At 39.7% G+C, this 25,000-nt stretch overlaps 1 protein-coding gene across 2 annotated transcripts; it reads left to right on the plus strand.

Annotated features, from left to right (window-relative positions):
• Window positions 1-804: 804 nt before the first annotated feature.
• On the plus strand, window positions 805-24,643 carry LOC121308461 (transmembrane protease serine 6-like). Of its 2 annotated transcripts, XM_041240875.1 has the most exons (14): window positions 805-1,033; window positions 1,661-1,800; window positions 4,646-4,772; window positions 5,265-5,372; window positions 5,989-6,072; window positions 6,626-6,778; window positions 7,432-7,559; window positions 7,941-8,037; window positions 10,934-11,075; window positions 16,656-16,741; window positions 17,138-17,268; window positions 20,777-20,861; window positions 22,737-22,786; window positions 23,583-24,643. In XM_041240875.1, exons 5-14 carry the CDS (start codon window positions 6,024-6,026, stop codon window positions 23,706-23,708), a joined length of 1,047 nt encoding a protein of 348 aa, XP_041096809.1. In that variant the 5' UTR covers window positions 805-1,033; window positions 1,661-1,800; window positions 4,646-4,772; window positions 5,265-5,372; window positions 5,989-6,023; the 3' UTR covers window positions 23,709-24,643. The 2 variants fall into 2 exon arrangements, with proteins under 2 accessions (XP_041096809.1, XP_041096810.1); XM_041240876.1 differs by lacking the exons at window positions 805-1,033; window positions 20,777-20,861 and having other exon boundaries at window positions 1,451-1,800; window positions 23,583-23,619.
• The last annotated feature ends 357 nt before the right edge of the window (window positions 24,644-25,000 follow it).

Here is a 25,000-nt window from a genome sequence, read left to right on the forward strand (position 1 = left end):
ACTTCTTTCCCCAACCAGTCAAGTAGGTAACGCAGGTCTCTTCAAATGTCTGAACAGAATTCCGATTCCTGCGCTGTACCTTCCTCCTGTAGGGTATGACTCTTCACCTTAAACCCTGTCCCTTATATCGCTCATCTTTTCTTTAAAGTTTGTCAGTTTTGTGCAACGTCTATTGCATGTGCCTTTAGTTTTTTCATAGCTTTGATCGTGTCATTGAAAAGTGCAAGTTGGTTGTGTATAAACCATGATCATGCTTCACTGACTGGATTCTCAGAAAAAGTACCAATTACTGAGGTTTCAGCAGGTACAAAAGACAGCTCTAAAATCTTAACTTTCACTCCTTCACCATATTTGAAGTAATGAATCACAATCAGTATCAGCTTGAACTATTTTCTGTTTGAAGCATCAATCGCAACAGATATAAAGCCTGTCCTGCTCATGTCACTTTTAACTTCTTCCATTGCAAGAGGCGCCAATATATTAGTGGCTATTGCTTCGGTCTTGGTGCAAGCACAGTAAAACTTCTCATCATCTCATTTCTGAATCATTGTGGATGTACAGTCCATTGACCTAAAGCTCTGATTGTGTTTTACAGTATGGTAGGCGAAAGTTCCTTCAGCAGCAGATCGATTAAACTCCTTCTCTCCAGGAGCTGCCTTTCAGAAAAACTTATCAATGCTGCTGTTGCTTTTCAATTCAACCTATCGCTTGTGCTTTTTTGTTTGTAAGTGATCATTAATATCTGATTTGCAGCCATGGCCGACTGAAAAGGTTGCTTTACAGTGCTTGCAAAACACATCACTGTCACTTTTTCTTGCTCAGAAAAGGAAATTCTCTCTGTAGATCGTTGTTAAAAGTTATGTTTTGGCATTTTTCTTTCTTTCTTTTTTTTACTCTGACATTGTTGATTCAGATTGAGACGCTCGGCCTTCCTGTGTGCGCCACGATTTCAGCCATGTATTTAGATGATTTATTTCCAGCTGTCCGTATGGTCCTTTGCAAGCTGCCGGCAGTATCCCCGAAAAGACCACAGGTTTGGTCTTCTTTTAATTTCCTTCCTAGCTCTGTATTTGTTTTGCTGGGATCTTGGTCTCTCTTCCAATGTTGTGATAAATAGAGTGACAGAGGCTGTCTCAGTGAGAGCGAGAGGTACACTGGAATCTAGCACAGTTAATTGTGCTTTTGTGTGGTCTTTAATTGTTTGTTTGACCTGTGAAGCTCTAGTTCTGCCTGTGTGGAGCCTGCTTTCATTTTACACGAGACGTTACAATCAGCATCGTACCTAGAGCTGACACTCTACCCTGAGGTCAATATGAGGTCTCAAGCTATAGCTGCTGTATTTATATGACTGCTTGGTATTGACTTTTCAACCTCCAAAGTCTTTTGTACTTTACCAGAATTTTTACATGAGCATCAGTATTGGGGGGGGGGGGGGGGGGGGCGCATAAAAAATAAAAAACACTAGAGGAAGCAGCTGGTTGATTTAATGACAGAAAAGAATATATTGAAGAGGTGTGGAAACTATCAAGGAAGTGCATCACTATGTAAAAGCATGGTTTTAAAATATCGATTTCATTAACCAAGCGGAGGATCATGTTTATTTCAAAACCACATCTTTGAGACCTATATAACAAACTAACAGTCCCTCTGCATATTCCAGACCAGAAAACCAACGAAAGGGAGCTGAACCCCCTCAGTGGCAGGACTCCCCACATCTTATTCCTGCTGGATTCCTCGCTCACTGTCGGCTGGTATAACTTTCGGCAGGGGCTGGAATTCATTGACAGCACTATTGACAAGGTGGGTGAGGGGCGAGAGGCGGCTGCAGTCTATCCCTTCACAACACCTTGCTTTCTTTTGTTTCGAAAGAAGAAATGACAACAATTCTGCTCTGAAGGATGACTTCCTGCTATTTTAGTATTAGGACTCTCTCACTCTGAATGACAGATATCTGTAAAATATAATTTGAATATGTTTTGTTGGGCAGTGATATGCATGTAGGATGATTTCTGAATGTCAGTTCATGGTGTAAACAGATCAGCATGCTTCTAAACTGTTTTAAAGAAACGCACCACTTCCGTTGCGGCATTCCGTATCGCAGAAAAAAGACATACAGCAGATTTCTGATTATTTTGATATTTTTGTATTCACACATCATAAGCAAATCAACTAAGGAATTACTTTTTCAACTTTTAATAGGGAGCGTTTGCCAGGAGAAAGATCATTTTCTTTTAAACCGCAGGGTATTCAGTTCACGCTCCCTTCTGCAACAGTGCTGATACTCTGCTTTAAATGAGAGGTGTGCTGCAACAGATATTTATAACTTAATATCCATTATCTAGGGTGAATTAAGTTAAACACAGATGTTAGTATCTAAATTAATTATAGTATCTCAAAAGAAAATATGATCTGCCTTTTACCAGTTAATATAAATACATTTCATTAAAATACCAAGAACAACTTAATTCAATATATTCTTTTTTATGTTCTTTTATATAGTTAATTTAATATTTTAAACAGTATCCTCCATTTGTTTAATAGTGCTTAATTAACATTCCAAAATAAAATCAGACAACTCAGTTCAAAAGTAAAATTACTTTTGTTTATTTTTCAATGTTACTAGGTAGGTTAAAAGTATTAGCATAGCATTTTTAAATAACTAATTTGGTAATTAGTTAAGTGTGCTCAGAACATTATTAACCATTGTGACAGGCTGGCGAGTGGATAGAGGTCCAGTGACAGACTGCAGTTCAAAAAAATAATACTTTTATTATAAATAAACACAAAATAAAAGAGCACAAGGGCGGAAACAAAGATATTTAAACACAAATAACAAAACACAAAAGCAAAACTACAAAAATAAAGGCTTTTTCCAGGCTGGGCGATGCCTTCATTGGGTTAGAAAATTAAAAAAAAACACAAAACCAAAAACAGCAAGCACAACCATCTACTTGCTTCTTCAGCTCCCTTCTCTCCCTAATGGGAAGCTGAGGCCTCCTTTTATGTCAGGTGGCTGGGTGCTGATTGATCGTTAATTACTCCAATCAACCCCAGCCACCTGAACACAATAAACCCAGGCAGGTAGGGGAATTTAACCCCATCCCTGCCAATCTATATAGAGCTCTGCTCTGCCCAACCATATATTTTATCAAAATCTGAAATATATTCAAAATATTCAGAAAGCATTAATATATTCTATCATACTAAGAATTGAAAATATGTTCAAACAATTTCATTTCACATGTCATCACACACTCCATTTAAACAACTGAATCCTATCATTTCTATGCATCACGGAAATGAAAGATTCCTCAAAGAAAAGAATTTCAGACGCTGACCATCTTAGAAGCATAGTGGTGTCCAGCAAGATAAAGTCAGCTGTTTGAGGTGATGAAAGTCAGATGATTCTGAGATCAAAAGCTGTTTTTACAGAGCGTTTGTGTGTGTCAAGGGAAGTAAAGATGAAGAGAGAACCTCAGAAAGCACAGCTCCTTTCCAAATTTTGGTCCACGATGGGGCAGTTTGAAAATAAACAGAGTTGGCCATGTTCTCTGATCCATAGTTCCTGCCATTTCAAAATTTCCTGAAGTCATTCCACATATTGTCATATTCATCTGTAAGCTCAACCCTGGTCATGCTAGTAATGTTCTAACCAATGTATGTATGTAGATTATAATCTGACTTCCTTATGTTTTTATCTTGAAGTACTTTTCATGTATTGCATTTTCAGTGTTCACAAAATGAAGAGTAACCAGAAATATCCTTAATTTCCATGTTTAAAAATCCTTCAGGCTAGTCGATGGAAAAAATCTCCAGCAGCACTATTTCCATTATCCACTAAACAGCATTGTTACTATTTTTGATACAGTTAACCTCTTCACTACACAAGTGGTGTTGGTCTGTCTGTCTATGAAGGACATGTTTAGCATTTCAAAGGAATCACATCTGTTAATTGCATCACCGTTATTGTCAGGTGACAATTAAATTCCTTTGAAGCCCAAGACCCTAGCAGGAACCTCGTGACAAATCGCTGGTGTTGTTTAGAATGTAGATTCTTTATAACAGACTATCTCCATAGTTTCAGGTCGCTTGTAACTCAATCTGTGTGTATTGTAAAGAAAAACAAGTTCCTGATTCTCAATATTTTAAACCTGTTATAAATTGTCAACCTTTTTACTTCACAGTATTATGGGAACAGAAAGCCACCATTAGTTGCCAGAGGAAGCGTGCTGTTGATACACTGCAATCCTTACAAGAGATTAGTCTCTCCTGGCGAATGCTTCCTAATAAATGTTGAGAAATGTATTGCCAAGTTGATTTGTGACCTATGATGTGTGATCTAGAAAAAAGTTTCAAAAGAGTTGTTTAAAAATGTAACGCTGCGATTCGCACAACACGGGACACAGCAAAGGCAATGTTATGCGTTTCTGTACACGTTAGAGACACTGTAATACAATACACTGCTAGAGAGTCACCTTCCAGACACAATGCTGCTGTCTTAAAATACAGATGGGTTGTACAAGTTTAATAATATTATATTATCTGGTTGTCTTATTTTAATTATTCACTGTATGTATTCATTTTGTAGAATACAATTATTTAAGAATCCTAATTATTTATCTCGCTCACGCTCGCTCTGTTACAGATCTGGACTCCCAATGTTTTAATTCAAGTGATTTTTTATGATAACGATAAAGCTGAAAAGATAGATGTGACAAAAAACCCCAAGACAAGACGTCCAGATCCACTGGCTGACTCTATCGATTACTCAGGTTAGCGATCACCTTGCTTTTTGACTGTATGTCTAACATCAACGTGCATTAGTACACCAGAGTGTAACCATTAACCCGCCCCCCTGCAACACAAATGAGGTTTTTCTTCAATCCATTAGAGTGCTGCAGGGGGACAGGTTAATGGTTACACTCTGGTGTACTCAATGCACGTAAAGAGTAGACATGAATCTGAGAGCTACAGGGGTGTTTTGAATGTCTTTAAAAAATCACTAGAATGTGAGAACTGAAACAGAAATGAATTATAAACAACATGAGTGCATTAGTTAATGTGATATTGTAATAGATTCTTAGTCTTTCAAAGGAGAGAGATGGGCAACTTTTTTCTCTCATATGCAGCTTTGTGTGTTACAAGTGGAAAATGACTGCTAACTCCCATCTCTAAATGGCTAAGGTGAATTGGCTGCACATTATGAAGACTGCTGTAATTGGTAATTGACTGTAATTGGTCTTGTCTTGTTTCTTTGTGGATAGGTTTCTCACAGCACTATGGAACTAATATTTACAGAGCTCTGGAAGCTGTACTGAAGAGTATTCAGAGAGCACAGGCTGACCGTGTAAAATGGACCATATTTCTGATTGGTGAGTTTCACATCACAGGGTTAAATACCTGGAAACTGTAACAGCTGAAACACTGGGAGTGTTGTTAGAGCCAGGCTACACTAAGCATTGCTCGTATGACACTGCCACAGATCGCTGTATTTTAAGATTATTCTGATTTTTCTACCAGTTATTTTTATCATTCCACTAATACAGGACTCTTGTAGATGATTAATAATAATAATAATAATAATAATAATAATAATAATAATAATAATAATAATAATAATAATAATAATAATAATAATAATAATAATGGATTATTCACATTGCCTCAACAGAACAGCTAGAGCTCTCAGAATCTAACCTCGAAGTACGTCTGATACACCCAGCCGATAACCTGTCATCCTCCTCCAACACTCCCCCCTGGTGGATGGAAGTAATATCACATTTCCCCTGTGACACTGCGGATGTATTTCATCCACCAGAGTGCTGCAGAGGCACAGGCTGCTGGTGACACTCGGACTTCATTCTGAGAGCAACGCTGTTTAAAAAGAATGGGATGACTGAAATACATGAATGTTAACAGGAGTACGTTAGTTAACATCTGACATTTCACAGCCATGCCTAGTTGCTCTTGTAATGTGGTCTTTTATAGCAAAACAATCTAGCAGTGGGCCAGCTCCTTCCAAAATGATGCAAGAGATTGCGAAGCACATCCCGGATCCAGACATTAATCTTGGTAAGCATCACGCCATTCTGGTTTGGTAAAACATGATCTTTCTTATAACTTCTTTATTTTCAAATAGGTAATACTGTTCAAATAATTGTAGCTAACAAAATGATTCCATAAATCTTCCATGAACTACATAGGTCTCAAATATGCAGTTCTGAAAGAAACACGTCACAGCAAACATGTATTTTAATTTGGTACTGGTTTAGTTAAAGAGCATGTGTCTTTCTTTCAAAACTGCATATTTGAATGCACACTATATAGTGAATGGAAGCATGTGACAGATAAGAGTTGGAAATTATTTTCACATTTTATGTTTTTCATTCAAAAGCATAGAACATAAGAACGTAAGAAAGTTTACAAACGAGAGGAGGCCATTCGGCCCATCTTGCTCGTTTGGTTGTTAGTGGCTTATTGATCCCAAAATCTCATCAAGCAGCTTCTTGAAGGATCCCAGGGTGTCAGCTTCAACAACATTACTGGGGAGTTGAGCTTATCCCTCCCTCAATAAGTTTAATTTCAGTCCTCTGATCATGACCCCCTCATTTGTCTATATTCCCAGATGTGTTTGCTATAGGGCTGGGGAGTGTGGACAGAGGACAGCTGGAGAGTATAATTCCCCACAAGTCTGTGGAAGAAGAAGGGCGCCAGAACACATTCTACCTGCCCAGCTACGACACCCTGAGACTGGTGTACAGCAAGTCCAAGTGGGATGGTGCGTGGAAAGATGAAGTACAATATAATTACGCAAATACATTCTTGACATAGTTAACCTGAACCAATACTTTCAGTGCAGCACAGAAAGCAGGACCAGAGGACATAGTTGGAAATTAAGTGGACTTAGGACAGAGAATAGTAGACACTTCAGAGGGTAGAGACACACTTCAGAGAGTAGGACACACTTCAGAGGGGTGGAGACACTTCAGAGGGTAACACTTCAGAGGGTAGAGACTTCAGAGGGTAGGAGACACTTCAGAGGGTAGACACGTCAGAGGGTAGGAGACACTTCAGAGGGTTGAGACTTCAGAGGGTAGGAGACACTTCAGAGGGTAGAGACACACTTCAGAGGGTTGGAGACACTTCAGAGGGTAGTAGACACTTCAGAGGGTAGACACTTCAGAGGGTAGACACTTCAGAAGGTAGAGACAATTCTTCACAGTCATGTTGTTGAGACAGAATCATTTGGGTCCTTGAAGACCTGACACAGCTTTGAGATCAGTCAGCTCCTAGGAACTGGAGGGTGGAATAGCCTCCTCATTTGCAAACGTTTTTGTGTTTCTTTGTAAATCAGTGTATCAAGAATGCCTTCTCACGCTTTTTTGAAGCATAAAGACGGGCACATTTAAAGCCCCTTGTCATTTTGTATAGATGATGCAGCCTCCGCGAAATGCGGAGTTCGGATGAAGATGCGGCACCGAAGTGTGGGCAGGATATATGGTGGAGTGAAATCTCTCGAAGCAGACTGGCCCTGGCAGGTTTATGTCAACAACAACCAGGTGACACTGGGAATGTATTCGTATTTGGGTTGTTTAATGTTAGCCACTTGAATGTTTGCATATACAGATGAGCCCGCTTTTTCTCATGATTGCCGTGCAGGCATAATTCGTGATATAAAGCGCTTCATGATATAAACCGAGTTTTACGTTTGCCTATGACAGCACATTCCGAGTGTGAGAAAGTAAACTAACAGTGAATTAAAGAACAGTGTTTTAATGTTTGATAAGTGTGGATCTGTGCAGTTATCGTGCTCACCATGTTGAGTGAGACAGAAGGACATAGCATAAGGGTCCCCATTAAAAGAGGACCCTAAAAGCATCATAGCAGCCATACTTACTCCCAATGCATTGCTGGACTTTCTCCCCACCCTGTTCATTCAGATGTGTGCTGGCTCCATCATTTCCAGGAGATGGATTCTCAGTGTGGCTCACTGCTACAGCACTGACATGCTCGCCACTTCCATAACTGTGAGTCTAGGTAAGCAGTACCATTTCTTACATAAAGAGCACGGAGCACATGTATTATTACAGTTCAGCGATGTAGTCAAGGATATTCCATTCAACTGTTCAGTGTTCTCTGATGTTATTTGTTTTCCAATTCCATGTTACTTCTTTTTTTTGCCTCATCACATTCTTAAAACTCAGATGAACTGCATACAGATCAGAGTTTGGCTTAACAGCTTTTAAAAAGGTGACTTTCACAGTGGTTAAGAACGACGTGCCAATTAGACATTCAGCCTTTTCATAATGATACGTCAGTCTAACACTGTCATAAAGTAAATACATTTGTACAAATGTAAAATGTTAATCTATTTTCTTTTTTTAAATCTCAAAATCTCGATGTGGTCGGCTCCAGCGAGAGTGCCTGTGAGCGCCGCAGTCTTTAGTTCTGGTCTTTTTTATTTTTTTTTTAACCTTAACAAAGAGAGAGTGTAGAAAAAATAGATAAATACATAATTTAGATTTTAAAGGTGGTGCAACAGGTAATAAAGTAAACCTACAGTAATTGTAGACACCAGCATATATTAAAATGCAGTAAGCAGTGTTGCCAGTTTTTTTTAAATTTATTTTATTATGTCTCAATCTGACACGATACATCTCATTAGGTTTTAATGAAGTTCCCTGGTGGTAGAAATGTGCTGCATGTTTTGATGGAAACATAGCTTGAGTGTATCAGCCCTGGCAGCCCCTCCACTGCTCTGTGTGCAGGATAGAGGCTAGCTTCTCCTGCACGCTTCCTCTAGCTCAGCCCCTTGCTTCATAGCTTGAGTGTATCAGAGCTGGTAGCCCCTCCACTTGCTCTGTGTGCAGGATAGAGGCTAGCTTCTCCTGCACGCTTCCTCTAGCTCAGCCCCTTGCTTCATAGCTTGAGTGTATCAGAGCTGGTAGCCCCTCCACTTGCTCTGTGTGCAGGATAGAGGCTAGCTTCTCCTGCACGCTTCCTCTAGCTCAGCCCCTTGCTTCATAGCTTGAGTGTATCAGAGCTGGTAGCCCCTCCACTTGCTCTGTGTGCAGGATAGAGGCTAGCTTCTCCTGCACGCTTCCTCTAGCTCAGCCCCTTGCTTCATAGCTTGTGTGTATCAGAGCTGGTAGCCCCTCCACTTGCTCTGTGTGCAGGATAGAGGCTAGCTTCTCCTGCACGCTTCCTCTAGCTCAGCCCCTTGCTTCATAGCTTGTGTGTATCAGAGCTGGTAGCCCCTCCACTTGCTCTGTGTGCAGGATAGAGGCTAGCTTCTCCTGCACGCTTCCTCTAGCTCAGCCCCTTGCTTCATAGCTTGAGTGTATCAGAGCTGGTAGCCCCTCCACTTGCTCTGTGTGCAGGATAGAGGCTAGCTTCTCCTGCACGCTTCCTCTAGCTCAGCCCCTTGCTTCATAGCTTGTGTGTATCAGAGCTGGTAGCCCCTCCACTTGCTATGTGTGCAGGATAGAGGCTAGCTTCTCCTGCACGCTTCCTCTAGCTCAGCCCCTTGCTTCATAGCTTGAGTGTATCAGAGCTGGTAGCCCCTCCACTTGCTCTGTGTGCAGGATAGAGGCTAGCTTCTCCTGCACGCTTCCTCTAGCTCAGCCCCTTGCTTCATAGCTTGAGTGTATCAGAGCTGGTAGCCCCTCCACTTGCTCTGTGTGCAGGATAGAGGCTAGCTTCTCCTGCACGCTTCCTCTAACTCAGCCCCTTGCTTCATAGCTTGAGTGTATCAGAGCTGGTAGCCCCTCCACTTGCTCTGTGTGCAGGATAGAGGCTAGCTTCTCCTGCACGCTTCCTCTAGCTCAGCCCCTTGCTTCATAGCTTGTGTGTATCAGAGCTGGTAGCCCCTCCACTTGCTCTGTGTGCAGGATAGAGGCTAGCTTCTCCTGCACGCTTCCTCTAGCTCAGCCCCTTGCTTCATAGCTTGAGTGTATCAAAGCTGGTAGCCCCTCCACTTGCTCTGTGTGCAGGATAGAGGCTAGCTTCTCCTGCACGCTTCCTCTAGCTCAACCCCTTGCTTCATAGCTTGTGTGTATCAGCCCTGGTAGCCCCTTCACAGAACCAGTGCCCTGCCTCTGCGCGCCGCTCACGATACAGTCTCCTGCACTCAGTCAGCTCTGTCTCAAACTCCCCCCTCTCACTCTCTCACTCAGGTAACCACACCCCTCCTCTTAACACCAATTGTTCAATTAATAAATCCCTTGTGGGAATGCAATGTATCTACATATGTTCAGAGTCCAAACGCTCGAGTGAAATATACAGGTGCAGAGCGTCAATTCTGTAAACATCACATTGATATTCCAATGTGGAAATAATACATAACTGGAAATGTTTTATTATTATTATTATTATTATTTTATTATTATTATTATTATTATTATTATTATTATTATTATTATACATTTATTTATTCATCAATCCCCATTGATATTAATGGTACCCTCTACAAACCAGCATTGTGCAGAATTCACCATCGATCCCCATTGATATTAATAGCATCTTCTACAATCCTGTATATTCTGTAATCCAACGTGATTAAATCATATCTGCCTGAAGTCAGTCAGATTGTACAGCCTGGCATCAAGTCACGTGATTTCTTTTCTAAATTTATAATCAAGAATGCTGTGTGAATACACACTTGTCCCTCAGGTATGGTACATCTACAGTCAAATCTGTGTGTAATGGAGAAAGTTCAATTAAAATGAATGCAATCCTTGACTATACTTGGACAGTAATTCTACTCTATGCACTGTAATAGTTAGCTTTTTTACATTACAGTTTTAGATTTCACAGCACCTCTGTAAACGAGGACACTGCTCTGGCAATTTTCCAACCCCAGAGTTACTTTACCGTGAATGGATTTTCTATGTTGTAACCCAAGTCATTTCAAGCACACCCTTCTGTTTTGTAGGAATCATTAAGAAGGATGACTCTTCTATGATAACAATAGGGGTGAAGCGGTTCATCCTTCACCCTCAGTATGACGGACGCTATGATTACGACATGGCCTTGTTGGAGCTGGATCAGGAGATCTCGTACAGCGACACAGTGAGGTATGACTCGAACCAATGGAGGGATACTGGTTAAAGGTGCCAACATATCACATTTACAGTTTTCCATTATTCAACCATTTTCATTCTAAGATTATTGAAATGTTTATGTCTACTTTATGTTATTTAAATTAGCTCACATCATTTTTTTTTTTTTTTGCATTACATATGGCAGTAAAAAAATATTTGTATTTGAATTCAACACATTTTCATTTTGGTAAGGCTCAACTGGTTTCAGATAATTTACTATACATTATTGTTACCAGGTAGACAAACTCTCTTTGTTTTAAAGTGTTTTCAATGATCTCATGTGTTTAGCTAGGAGTGTTTAAGCTACTGTTTAATATTTCCTGATGTGAAAGTGAATTATTGACGATTGATTTTTACAGGCCATACACACAGCCGCACCATCTTCAACTGGTTCGCCTTTTTCATAAAAAATAAATAAATAAATAAATAAATAATAATGATCCCAAACTTGAGCTTGCCATGTTTTTAATGTAGATGCCAGTTCAGTTACTGCATCCTGTGCAATGTGATGGCAATGTGACAAAGACGAATTTGTGATGTGAGTGTCATCTCTAAACAACTTCAGTCTTCGTATGTTTTTTAGCATTGTGAGATGATAATGATGTTTAAAGCTGGCACTATTTTATGGGTCAAGTCTCGAAACCCACTGCTACTCACAGGCGTCGAGTTTAAGCTTTGTTAGTATATAAGTCAGAGGGGTATTGTCAGTCCATATTGTGAAAGTTCTGCTCCTCAAATGATTCAATTTGTCTCATACTACCCATTTCAAGGCAAGAAACAAGGTGGTGTGTGCTATATCTGGTCTGAGCCCGATTTTTTTAAGATTTACTAGCAAAAGCTACTGGCCTAGCCTTCTATTCTTGTTCAGAAGTCAGCTTATATAGCGATCTAGCTTTTGGGGAGAACCCCTCAATAAAACGATTGTAATAATTAAACATTCCTAGCACAGACCTGATTTTCTTAGATGAAGGAGTGTGGCCATCTTCCAGCATTAAGTCCTTCTCAGTAAGATTAGCTATGACTTCTACCTTGTCTGGGCCGGTGGCCACACCCTCTTCACCAACCACATGCCCTAAAAGTTGTAGCTGCCGTCGCATTAAGTAGCATTTCTTTGGAGCCAACTTGAGGCCATGGTTCTGAGGACATCTAAACACCCTTTCCAAGCTCCTGAAGAGCTATTTCTTCACTGGGTGTGAGTACCAGCAGATCATCAAGGTAACATAACAAGCTGGGTGTAGTTCTAGTCACCTAAGATAGAGGCCGTTATTCTCATGAAAGACCCTGGAGAATTACACAGTTCCTGTGGCATTCGGTTGTACAGTACACCCTCGCTATAACACCCTTTATTATAATGAACCTTCGGGTATAAGGAACCTGGCCCATGGACCCTAAATAAAATTAAAAAAAAAAACATAATATAAACACACGCTGTCAACATCCTGGTCTGTACGCAAGGGACGCCACCTCCAGAGTGAAGGGTGCTCTTTTGTCTTAATAAAAAGCGTGTGCTGTGTAACTGTGCCTCTATGCAACAAAGCTGGAAACTATATTGATCATTGAAAAAAGCGTAATGAAAGGCATATGTAGGTTGTAAAAAAGCACTGTTTTTGGTTTGTTCTGCAACCATGCATCAAAGCAAAATTGATTAAAGGAAAAAAAACACAACAAAAAAAACAAAAAAACTTGAGGATCTGATGAACTTTTCTAGTCAAACTTTTCATGCTGGGTTGATTTGGAATGAAAGCTCGGTGTGGGATTCCACGTTGGATTAAGATTTGGTGCACTTTGAAACGATTCATGTCAGATTGATTTAGAATAAAAGTTCAGCTTCAGTTTGGGATTCTTGCTTTTTGTACTGCGTTTTAGTTCTTTATCTAACAGGATAAAGCAAAGGCAGAATACAGCATACATGAAATGAACAGATGCATGTAATTCTACTTGATATCACACTCTTATGTCATTACATTTTATCTTTCATTTTCGTTGTACTTTTGCTGATTGAATCTCTTGATATAACGAACAAAAGGCTTGGACCCCAACAAGTTTGTTATAGCGAGGGTGTACTGTACTCATACAATCCAATAGGTGTGGTACAAGCTGTAAACTTTATCACCTTCATGCAATGGAACATTATAGAAACCAGAGTTAAGGTCCATAGAACTGAAAACGGAATTGCCTCCAAGAGCAGCTGAAGCATCAGACTGATGAAGCAATGAACAGGCATCCTTAAAGGTGCACCGGTTCAATTCAAGTCCCCTGATTGTTTCCACACAAGCACCAATGGTGAAGCCCACTCACTATTTGACTTTCTAATAACGCCTTTCTCTTCCATATCATCAAGAACTTGCTGCAGCTTGTGATAATCCTCAGGTGAGACCCTACAGTAAGGTAAATGGGAAGGGGTGCTCATCTTTCAGGTGTCTATCAACAAAGTCTTTAGCTTTGCCACAATCCAGTTTGCGCCTTGAAAAGATCTGTTCATATTTAAACAGCAAGGTCTTTAAGCTTAGTCTGCCACTGATTGTTTGCTTCACATGAATCCAAATCTGACTCGGCGAGTTTGAATTCAGTGGCAGTGGAGCTTGAGTTTTGAATACACTGGGGATTCATTTGAATCCCTTGGTTTCGGCTCTGTCATTAGTTGTGTTATCAGTGCTGGGTCCCCAGTCAAAGTCTTCTAAAGCAATACAAGCATGGACATCTGCAATTGAGTTGTGCCTCAAAGTCAGTGGCTCATCTAAAGGGTTACAGTTACAGGTACCCATCCGTATCCCCAGAAAGGTATTACAGCTCGACCCACCAGTACACTTCTGTTAACAGCTCTTGAAGCTGAAGGCTCAACCACAACAGTGCTAGCAACTGATATTGAGACCTTGTCTGGCAGCTTACCCCATAACACATGCCCACTGCAGAGCTGCAGGACCACTGTCTTTCTCAGCTTCACTGTTCCCACTGTCTGGAATGTGATCGCACAAGGTTGGCCATCAATCTCAGAAATCTGCCACTCTGCCCCATCTCACTCTGGTCAGGTTCCTTCAAAAGTCATTATCATTGCCTTTCATAAATGTTTTTTATGACATTAGTTCCAATAATAAATGCATCCACTTGTCCTGGCACTACTAACACTAGAACTATGATCTGATAACCATACAGGGTCATTTTAAGGTCATAAATGCATAGTGGTTGCACCTGAAACTGTCCACAGCCTATGAGCGTGACATTTGCCTCTCTACTATTGTTAGTACTAAGCTCACCACTCTCTATCCGCTTCTTTTCTGTTTGGACATTGATGGTACACCCCATTGAGCCACTGTCAAGAAGAGCAGGGAACGTTTTATCTTTTCCTATGAAAACTGGCTGTCACTGTCCACTAAGTGCTGAGTTCTTTGAAAAATAACTTATTTATTTGTCGTAGCTGTTTCACAATGGTAGCTATATATCGATTTGAGGTCGTCAGTATCTGAGGCTAGGGGGATTAATGCTTTGCCCACACAGTGCCCCTCGAATTGTGAACATTCTAGTTTCCCTGGCGATTACCAGGTCTGGGAGCAGCTACAGGATCAGCTGCCTGGTCACTGGTTCGGCAATTTCTCCAGCTATGGTTTGGTGAGAAGCATATGAAACAGATGGTTACACATACAATGTGCCTTGGTGCTATGATCACTTTCATCACAAATCTAACAATAATGACTTGCTCTGGACTTCCAGTTTCAGTTTTGAGAGCTGGTTTTGCCATTTACATTTGAAAACGCCTTTGCGAACAGACCAACGAGGATTGCCTGGCATTGGGCTGTGAATCCTTATCTTGTTCTGGTTGTACATTAACCACTTCTGCTGCCCTGACTGGCCTAGTCTCAACAGCAGGATTACTCTGAGTCTTTGTTGCACCAGAATCATGCGATTCACTTTTCAACCTTAGTTCCCTTTGGTGGCTGTCTAGCATGTCCTGTGCTTCACAGACTGTCCATTTGTCCAGTGGTCTGGTCTTAAAGGTGCTGGCCAGCTGTGGATCAGTGTCTAATAAACAGCATTGCAACCTTTAACCCTGGGTCATCAGTCAGTCACAAGATCCATGGATTTATTTACCCTAATCCATTACTATTATTATTAGTCGGATTCATTGAATTAGATATGCAGAAGGGTAGAGAAGACTGTTCATCACCCTTAATATCTGCCATTTTAAACCCTAAAGTGTACGGTTCACTTGCTGATGCAGCAGTGTCAATGTCTGGGATAATAAACTTTACCTCCTTCTTCACTCCATCTAGTGGAGTCTGGATTGTCAGTATACTCCTAATCCACTCTCTACCCATTTCAGAAAATGCGTAGACTCTACTGCATCACCCATTTCAACCTGAAGAGTCTTCTCGTGCTATCATTAAAAAATTACACTAATTCAAAACACTGAAAAACACATTCAGTTTCTAATTGAAATATCCTTATGAATGTACCGTTATTTATGCAATAATTAGACCTCACAGGCAGCCCTGTCTGCAATATTTCAGGCTCTGAATCCGAAGTCTGTACCACGATGATCGGCTGAGGTGATCTTGCATTTGGGACTGTAGCCTCCTACTCTGCGTTGAACTATTTTTTTTTTTTTTAGCTGCGTGTGTGTGACCCCTTCTGCACTGGAGAATTTAAAATAAACAGCATTAATTACAAAGAAATTATTTGAGAATTACAGTATTAATACAAACGCATTGATATAACCATCTGTTGCATTTAATCACAGACGAGGTAAACACGCTTTATCATTCTCAATCAATTATTACTACATTAGTTAAGAATCTATTACATCTTTCCATGTATAATATATTTATTTAAACTTTTAACGAAATACCATGCAGTCACTAAACAAAACAGACTCGGATATGCAGCCTCACCTGAATATAACCAGCCCGGATTGCTCCCGCGCATATGGGTAATTGATCTTGACCTTTACACATATATATATATATATATATATATATATATATATATATATATATATATATATATATATATATATATATAAATAAATTTAACAAAACAATTAAGTTTAGAAATTGCCACGACATGCAGGATTAACAATTTAACAACAACAACAACAACAACAACAACAACAGTACAATAGTAATAAAAATGAGAACTAATCCCCAGATTAGTTATAACAAATTTAAAGGAACACTGCATATTCATTTTACACCTGTTACATTTGAATTCATGTCATGAATTATACTAGAAGAATGTACACCTCAAACTAAAACCATACGACAATCACTAGTCTGAATTAATGTTTTTTTCATACTAGAAAAGGTCGAGACAGATGTAAAAAGAGCATGATTGATATGTGTTAAAAACTAATTAATCTTCAGAAAAATAAACACATCAACAGAAGTGTACCCTGTCACAGGAAGGTTAACCGTGATTAACTGACAGCTCTACTGGAGAGATTTGCTTAATTTATTACAATTATTGTACTGTTATGTCTTTAGATGTGCTCCGAGATTTGAGGGGGGGGTGTGGGGGGGTGGGGCTATTTGATCAGCTAAGACTCTGTGTTTTTCCCAGGCGAGTCTGCCTTCCCTGTACAAAAGATGTTGAAAACCTGATCCCATCGCCAGTAGGAATCTGGCAAGACACTTGTAGCTATCAAGGTATTCTTTTGCCTTCCCTTATAAAAGCATAGCAAAGGGTAGTAAAACATAGGTAAGCATTGTAAAGCCCAGAAATGTATGGCAAAGTATATTAAAGCACGACTAACCAAGCTAAACTATGATAAATGTATTGTATAACCATGAGGAAGCATGTGCTAACTCATGTGAGCTCAGCAGCTGCTCTTCACTTCCAGTTGCTTGCCATAGACATGTGTGACATAGGCCAGATCAGCAAATCAAAAAGGAAATCTGATTGAAAGTGGCAGATCACTAGATCAAAGCACCTCCAGACAGGCTGATACGAGCCAGCATTTCAGTAATTTCACTGAGAGAGACTGATAATACTGTACAGAGTTTGCCTTAAAACTAATCAATGTTTATGCTTTCTTTTTACAGAAAATAAAATGACGAACGCTGGATATTATGACAGTGGAAGAGAATTGAGTGGCTATGTAGCTGGGTGGGGCCAGTCCAGACAGAGTCATATAATTAGCTATGAATTACTATATACTAAAGTCAGCATCTATGTGAGTTTCGCATTAGTTCTATCTCCCCTATGATTAATATGTTCAGTTAATGCTTTGAATTAAAAGACAGTCATTATATATATATATATATATATATATATATATATATATATATATATATATATATATATATATATATATATATATATAGCTTTGCCAGGCACTATATTAAAAAAACACATTACCTTTGCTGTATCTCATATTGTCCACACTGCATGAATATGAATATATTTTTCATACAGTGAGAGAAAGTTTGTGAACCCCAATGATAATTAAGGAAATTCCATAGTTTTACCTTGATAGCCTTCTTGAATCAAAACCAGTCTTTTCTTAAATATCCAGTAGGGCTTATATTAACCAATTCCATGTCTTTTGAAACAAAATGATGTATGAATTAGACAAACAATGAGTAATTAAGATTCAGGGTATGTGATAAAGTAAGTGAACCCCTGGTTTATTAGCTCAATTAAGGGGATAATTAGAACCAGGTGTTTAAATAATTAGGTAGATCTTCAGGGGTGAGTTTTGGAGGCCCCATCCTATATAAAGATCAGAAACTTTGTGAGTTTGGTCTTCACCGTACAGGTATGTGGAAACACGTCATGCCACGATCAAAAGAAATCTCTGAGGACCTCAGAAAAACAGTTATTGATGCTCATCAGTCTAAAAAGGGTTATAAAACCATTTCTATGGATTTGGGGCTCCACCAATCCACTGTTAGACAGACATCTACAAATGGAGAAAGTTCAAGACCACAATCACTCTACCTAGGAGAGGGCACCCTACCAAAATCTCTCCAAGAACAAACTGAAAAATCAGCAAGGAAGTCACAAAGAACCCCAGAGTAACAAACAAGGATCAGTAGGCCACTCTCGCCTTGGCTAATGTGAGTGTTCATGACTCAACTATCAGAAAAAGACTGAACAAGAATGGTGTTCATGGAAGGATAGCCAGAAGGAAACCACTGCTCTTTAAAAAGAACATCGCTGCCCGTCTGAAGTTCGCCAAAGAGCACATAGATGATCCATAAGACTTCTGAAACAATGTTCTCTGGACAGAGGAGTCAAAGGTAGAACTTTTTGGCCTCAATGAGAAATGTTATGTTTACCTAACCGTCAAGCATGGTGGTGGGAGTGTGATGGTTTGGGGGTGCTTTGCTGCTTCAGGACCTGGACGGCTTGCCATCATTGGCACAGCCATGAATCCTGCATTGTATCAGAAGATTCTAGAGGAGAATGTCACGCTATCTGTCCGTGAGCTGAAGCTGAACCAAAAGTGGGTCATGCAGCAAGACAATGATCCGAAACATACAAACAGATCTGCAGAAGAAGAAATTCTGCATTTTAGAATGGCCTAGTCAAAGTCCGGACCTAAACCCCATCAAAATGTTGTGGCAGGACCTGAAGCGAGCTGTCCATGCAAGGAAGCCCTCAAATGTTATAGAGTTGAAGCAGTTCTGTAAGGAAGAATGGGCCAAAATTCCTCAAAACAGATGTGAGACTGACCAACAGTTAAAGGAAACACTTAGTTGAAGTCATTGCTGCTCAATGGGGTGCCACCAGTTACTGAATCTAGAGGTTCACATACTTTTTCACACATGGATATTGAATGTTGACTCATTTAAGGGTGAAGAAATGTTGAAAAAGTATCATGTTTTTGAGTCATTTGTATAATCAGGTTATCTTTATCTATTGTTAGGACTTAGATTAAGATCTAATAACATTTTAGGTTTGAAATATGTGAAATGTGTAAAAATCCTAAGGGGTTCACAAACTTTTTCTCAGCACTGTACTTAGCACAGGCTCACCAAAAGAAAGAACTTGATGTTGAAATAAACTAATTGCTGTCAGCAACCATACAGTGTGGGGAAAGCAAGCAGAAAGGCAATGCTGGGGTAAATCAGAGTATGATGAGGTTGTATAATGCACTGGTGGGACCACATGTAGGGCCTCATGCACTAAACAGCGATAAGTTACCTGAAATACTGAATGGCAAGGGAAACCCATACTGTGTGCAAAAAGGAAGGCGTGACCGCTCTATTCAATAAACTAATAATACGCACTAATAAGACAAACTGAATTATTAATTTGCAAGCTGTCACTGCGCAGTGTATTCTGCAAGTGGTTTTTACACACAGTTTATTATAGTAGCTTATAATAAGTGCAGTCATCCTGACTTTTTTTGTGCATGATCATGTATAAGGGATAAACATTCCTACGGAATGCTGTGCGAGTTATGAAATGCTGTTTGTTTTTTGAAAAAAAAAAAAAAAAAAAAAAGGTTTATTTTTCTTTTTTCAGCTTTTGAATATAGGCTCAGGAAAACAAACAAGGAACCAGTTTGGTTTCCCTTATTTGTTTTTCAGCTTTTGGGGAACCAAAAACAAACAATTAACCAGTACACTTTTCAATATTCCAAAAAATATATGTTAATTTTCTTAGCAGACGCGCCTCCAGAACAACTTACTGTAGTTGCTGCTAAATATTACATTGCGAAATCCAATAAATTCAGTAGCGATTAAGAGCATAGTCAATAAAAGCATAAAATACAGATCGATTTCAAATAAGAGCAACTTCTTAAGGCATATAAAGGCAAATATGTTCTTGTCTGTATCTACATATTACCGTCTCCTGTGACCCTCTTCATCTCCTGTACACTTATTAATTTACGCTCTTTATTTAAAAAACAAAACACAACAACAGGCCGTTCATCCAAACTCTCCCTAACAGTAGAGATTAAACCCATACTGTTAACATGAAGCAATGCTTTCTTCTTGGTTATTTGCAAATCCAAATCGAATTTAAAACAGTATTATGACGTGTATCCTTAACTTGCGTTTCAAAATTCAATTGTTTGCTTTTGTCAGGCGATACTTTTTAATTAAAATATGCAAAATAATGAAGTAACTAAATCCAGGCTTACAGTGTGGGAAAACATGTTCTGCAGGCTAGTATCAACTTTCCTAAACTGTACTTATATTAGGCCGATCTCTAAAATAAGATTGGATTGTTTCTGTGGTCCCTGCTTCTGCGACGCAGTATCACCAGTGGTCTGCCCTGATTTGCTGAATGTTGTGAAAGTATATACCGCCTGGTTTAAAACACGTCGTTTTTAACACGTGTTGAGGACCTAAAAATGTTAGCATGCTTTAGTGAATAAAGACTTGCAGCTCAGATACCTCCCTCATTTAAAAAAAAAACTTAATGTGTATACATTTCCAGCATTAATTATATTGAAATGACTCTACACAGTACTTTCTCCACCCATTGTTTCCACACGTTAGGTTACTTTTCACAGCTTCGTAAATACAGCAGGTGTGCAAAGCACACGTAAAGAGGCTGTGTGCGTGGTAAACAGGTTACCGCTGTTTAGTGCATGGAATACTGTGTCCAATTCTGATCACCACAGTACCAAAGAGACATTGTGGTCCTGCAGAGTCCAACTAAGGGAAACTAGGGAATTACTTGGGGATCAGCACTAGCCAAACGATTCTGGTTTCTGTTCTCAGCCTCGTGGTCAGTGCCCTAAAACCAAACACACTCTCACCGAACGAATGTTTTGTGCCAGAGGAGAAAACAGTGATTCCTGTAAAGGTCAGTGGATCTGATCACACACTCTGAAACTCTCAACCATTGCTTTATTCTGATAATTAGCAACTGCAAACTAGGTGTAGAAAGACTACTAATTTGAATAGTTAAGGTAAAAATTATCAAATGTCTCCTAGTTTAATAAGTGTAAAAAGCAAAATAAATGAATACAGGTGACTGCAGTGTTTCATAAGGCTTTGTTGTTTGTGCAGTGGATCTTAAAACTTAACATACAACATTTTAAAATATGAATAAGTAGTTTTAAAAAATAAATCTAAAAGGTACTTCAGAAATGAAATGACAATCCTTTCGACTTGAAGTCTTTCTCTGAAGACCTTGACAAAGACTTTTAGTTAAAATGTTTGTCATTGAATAGAATATGATACTCTCATTAACTTTTCATTAAGGGCTGGTGAGCAGATACAGTGCCTACAGAAAGTCTACATCCCCTTGAACTTTTTTCACATTTTGTTGTGTCAGTGCCTCAGAGTTTCATGCATTTAAATGATGATTTTTTTCCAATTATCTACACACCATACTCCACACTGCTAAGGGGAAAAAAGTTTTTATTGAGAAAAAAATTATATATTAAAAATACAAAACTGAAAAATCATAATTGGATAAGTCCCCCCCCCCCCCCCCCCCCCCCCCCCCCCCCCCCCCTGAGTTAATACTTGGTGGAAGCACCTTTGGCAGCAATTACAGCTGTGAGTCTGTTGGGATAGGTCTCTACCAACTTTGCACACCTAGATTTGACAATATTTGACCATTCTTCTTTACAAAATCGTTCAAGCTCTGTCAAGTTCCTTGGGGAGCATTGATGGACAGCAATCTTCAATTCATGCCACAAATTTTTGGTTGGTTTTAGGTCGGGGCTCTGACTTGGCCACTCAAGGACATTTACCTTTTTGTTCCTTAGCCACTCCAATGTAGCTTTGGCTGTGTGTTTGGGTTGTTGTCATGCTGAAAGGTGAACTTCTGTCCCAGTTTCAGCTTTTTTGCAGAGGGCAACAGATTTTCCTCAAGGACTTCTCTGTACTTTGCTCCATTCATTTTCCCTTCTATCCTGACAAGTGCCCCAGTCCCTGCCGATGAGAAACATCCCCATAACATGATGCTGCCACCACCATGCTTCACAGTAGGGATGGTGTTCTTTGGGTGATGCGCTATGTTGGGTTTGCGCCAAACATAACGCTTTGCATTTAGGCCAAAAAAGTTCAATTTTAGTTTCATCAGACCACAAAACTTTTTGCCACATGGCTACAGAATCTCCTGAGTGTTTTTGTTGTATACTTCAAACGGGATTCAAGGTGGGCTTTCTTGAGTAATTCAAGAAGGTCTTCCTTCTTGCCACCCTACCATACAGGCCAGATTTGTGGAATGCTTGGGATATTGTTGTCACATGTACACTTTAACCAGTCTTGGCCATAAAAGCCTGTAGCTCTTGCAAAGTTGCCATTGGCTTCTTGGTAACCGCTCTGATCAGTCTCCTTCTTGCTCGGTCAGCCAGTTTGGAGGGATGGCCTGATCTAGGCAGGGTCTTGGTGGTGCCATACACCTTCCACTTCTTAATAATTGTCTCGACTGTGCTCCAGGGGATATTCAAGGACTTTGATATTTTTTTATACCCATCCCCTGATCTATGCCTTTCATCAACTTTGTCCCAGAGTTCTTTTGAAAGTGCCTTGGTGCTAATGAGTCTTTGCTTTGAAATGCACTACCCAGGCAACAAAAGATGAACATTTTGAAAGGGGGTGTAGACTTTCTATAGGCACTGTAAATAACAAGAGTGAAGGCTGGGGATAAGTTAATATATTTAAAAGGATCTTACATTCTGTCTTCAACGTGTGGGGATTTTATAATGTTTTTTTTTCAATCTAGGTGACTCTGGTGGGGCGTTTGTGATGAAGAGAAAGGATCAATGGATTCAGGTAGATTTCTGAAATATGAACCTGCTTTAGCTTCACTCTTGTGTTTTATGTAATGTATAGTTGAAACTCACTCGTTTTAAGTTACAAATGTGGCCTTGAGCAAGCAGTCTGTATTTTATGTATAATTGATAGCAAAGCACATTTATTTAACCTACACACATATATTTTCAAAGATAACAGGCAGCACGGTTTTGATAAAAAGCAGCAATACTGGTTCAATGAACTGGGTGTACAGTGAAGAAATGGGATCATACTGGTGACTGTGTCTCTGAAACGTATACTGTGTACTAAATGAGCACAAACACTTCTCTTAAAGGAATTGCAGCTAACAAAATCATTCCATTCATCTTGCCTGTTAGTGACACAGCTCTCAATGTGCAATACTGAAACACGTTTTAGCAGACATGTGTTCTCATTTGAAAACATGAAGTCCGGTACCACTTTAAAAGCATGTTTCAATTTTCTCTGCCTTCACTTCCTGGGTCATTTCACCTCAGCAGTGTCTTCTAGGTCGTGTTACTGGCTGAAAGCATGTCAGTCTGATTGGTTATTGACAGGAAAGAAGCTGTTGAATGGGGTGGGGATGTATATTATATAATGAATGGAACTGCACAGCAGGTAAGATTTGTGGAATGATTTGTTTTTCGCTACAATTGTTTGAATGGAACTTTTAGACATTTTTCAATCAAAACTCAACAGTGAGACTACTAGTCAAAATGTTTGTCATTGTACTTATTCAGTTTCTTTTAGTATGTCTATATTTAAAATATAACCTCATGGAATACTTCTTTCCCAGATTGGCATTGTCAGCTATGGGAAAGAACTGGTCTGCGGAAAAAACAACTTCATGGGTTACTATAGCAACGTCCCAAGTATGATGTCCTTCGTTCGTACTCACGTCACAGACCTGCAATATGAATAGCTCCCACAACCCCATGGAGCAAGCCCTCTGTCTGCAGACCCAAGGACAGTAGCCTTCAGAAATGTGTATGATACACTGTTAGCAACAGTTTTTTTTTGTCTGTGTTCCGCTGCTTTGACTTTTTTTTCATAAATAATTTAAGATCAGGATCTACTCTTCAGTTCTAGCTGCTGCCATGGAACCCCATGAATTAAAGGAATGCGCTACGAAGAGAAGATGAAAGATCTATTTAGCCTAGAACAAAAATGAGCTGGGTGGACTTGGTCTTCAAAATCTTAAAAAGGAGTTGACAAACCCTAAGCAATACTTTAAGTGCAGCACAGAAACCAGGACCAGAGGACACGTTGGAAATGAAGTGGAGAGAGGCCTAGGAAAAAGGGGAGGAGTCACTTCTTCACACAGAGTGGTGAGGGTATGAAACAGGTTACCTACATGCAGTTCTGTTGTTTAGGCAGACCCAAATTGACAAAGTTCGGAGATCAATCAGCTACTAGGAACCGGAGGAGCATTGATGGGCTGAATGGGCTCCTGTTGTTAGCAAATGTTCTTGTATTAATTAGTAAGCACCAGCACCATCTAGTGCTCATCTAGCGTATTAAATACAAAACAAAACCATCTAAGATAGTAGATCAGTAGATGGCCTTGGCTCTTCTATAAAGACAATTATGCTGCTCTAGGTTGCACATCTGTGGCAGACAACAAACTGAAGAGCAGCTCCGGGAACTCGGTTAACACAGACCTATATATATATATATAATTTCAATGAATGATTTCAAAAAGGGCACAGTAAATACCATTTGAAGCTATTTAAACCTTGTGGCAATACCTATATAAATAGTTTTTCTGTAAACTTAAAATGCGCATAAATGGAACTCCTTGTATTTTCACCAGCAGTATGTTGCTTTGTTTTTAAAATATATTATTTTTAAGCAGAATAATTTTTTTGTTTCGGTAAGTATGCAGCAGGTGACACAGAATAGGCCAAAAGTCACACATCGCCATAGAATACAACAGTATGTTACGTACAAACTTGTAAAGTTAGAAATTCTAGTAAAGGTACAGCCGCATGGTGTGGAAGGTGAGTCACACAGTCAGGCAGCGCAGGGGTCCCTGAGCGCCTCCCCTAGTAAAGGCACACCACGTGACGTGCAGGGTGTCAGTGTCAGGCAGCACAGGCTTCTGGCTGTGCACAATTGTCATTCTTCACTGGGGATTCCACAGGGAGCACTTGCTGTGGCGCTGGGTTAGGAAGGAAAAACCGGCATTGACTATTTCTCCTCTTTGCACCACAC

The sequence above is a fragment of the Polyodon spathula genome, unplaced genomic scaffold (assembly GCF_017654505.1).
Source record: "Polyodon spathula isolate WHYD16114869_AA unplaced genomic scaffold, ASM1765450v1 scaffolds_713, whole genome shotgun sequence".
Taxonomy (NCBI): Eukaryota; Metazoa; Chordata; class Actinopteri; order Acipenseriformes; family Polyodontidae; genus Polyodon; species Polyodon spathula.

Coding starts and splice junctions, on each gene's coding strand:
- LOC121308461 (XM_041240875.1), top strand. CDS start 6,024: ATGATGCAAGAGATTGCGAAGCACATCCCGGATCCAGACATTAATCTT. Junction 6,779..7,431: donor CAGCAAGTCCAAGTGGGATG/GTGCGTGGAAAG, acceptor CATTTTGTATAG/ATGATGCAGCCTCCGCGAAA. Junction 11,076..16,655: donor TCGTACAGCGACACAGTGAG/GTATGACTCGAA, acceptor TGTTTTTCCCAG/GCGAGTCTGCCTTCCCTGTA.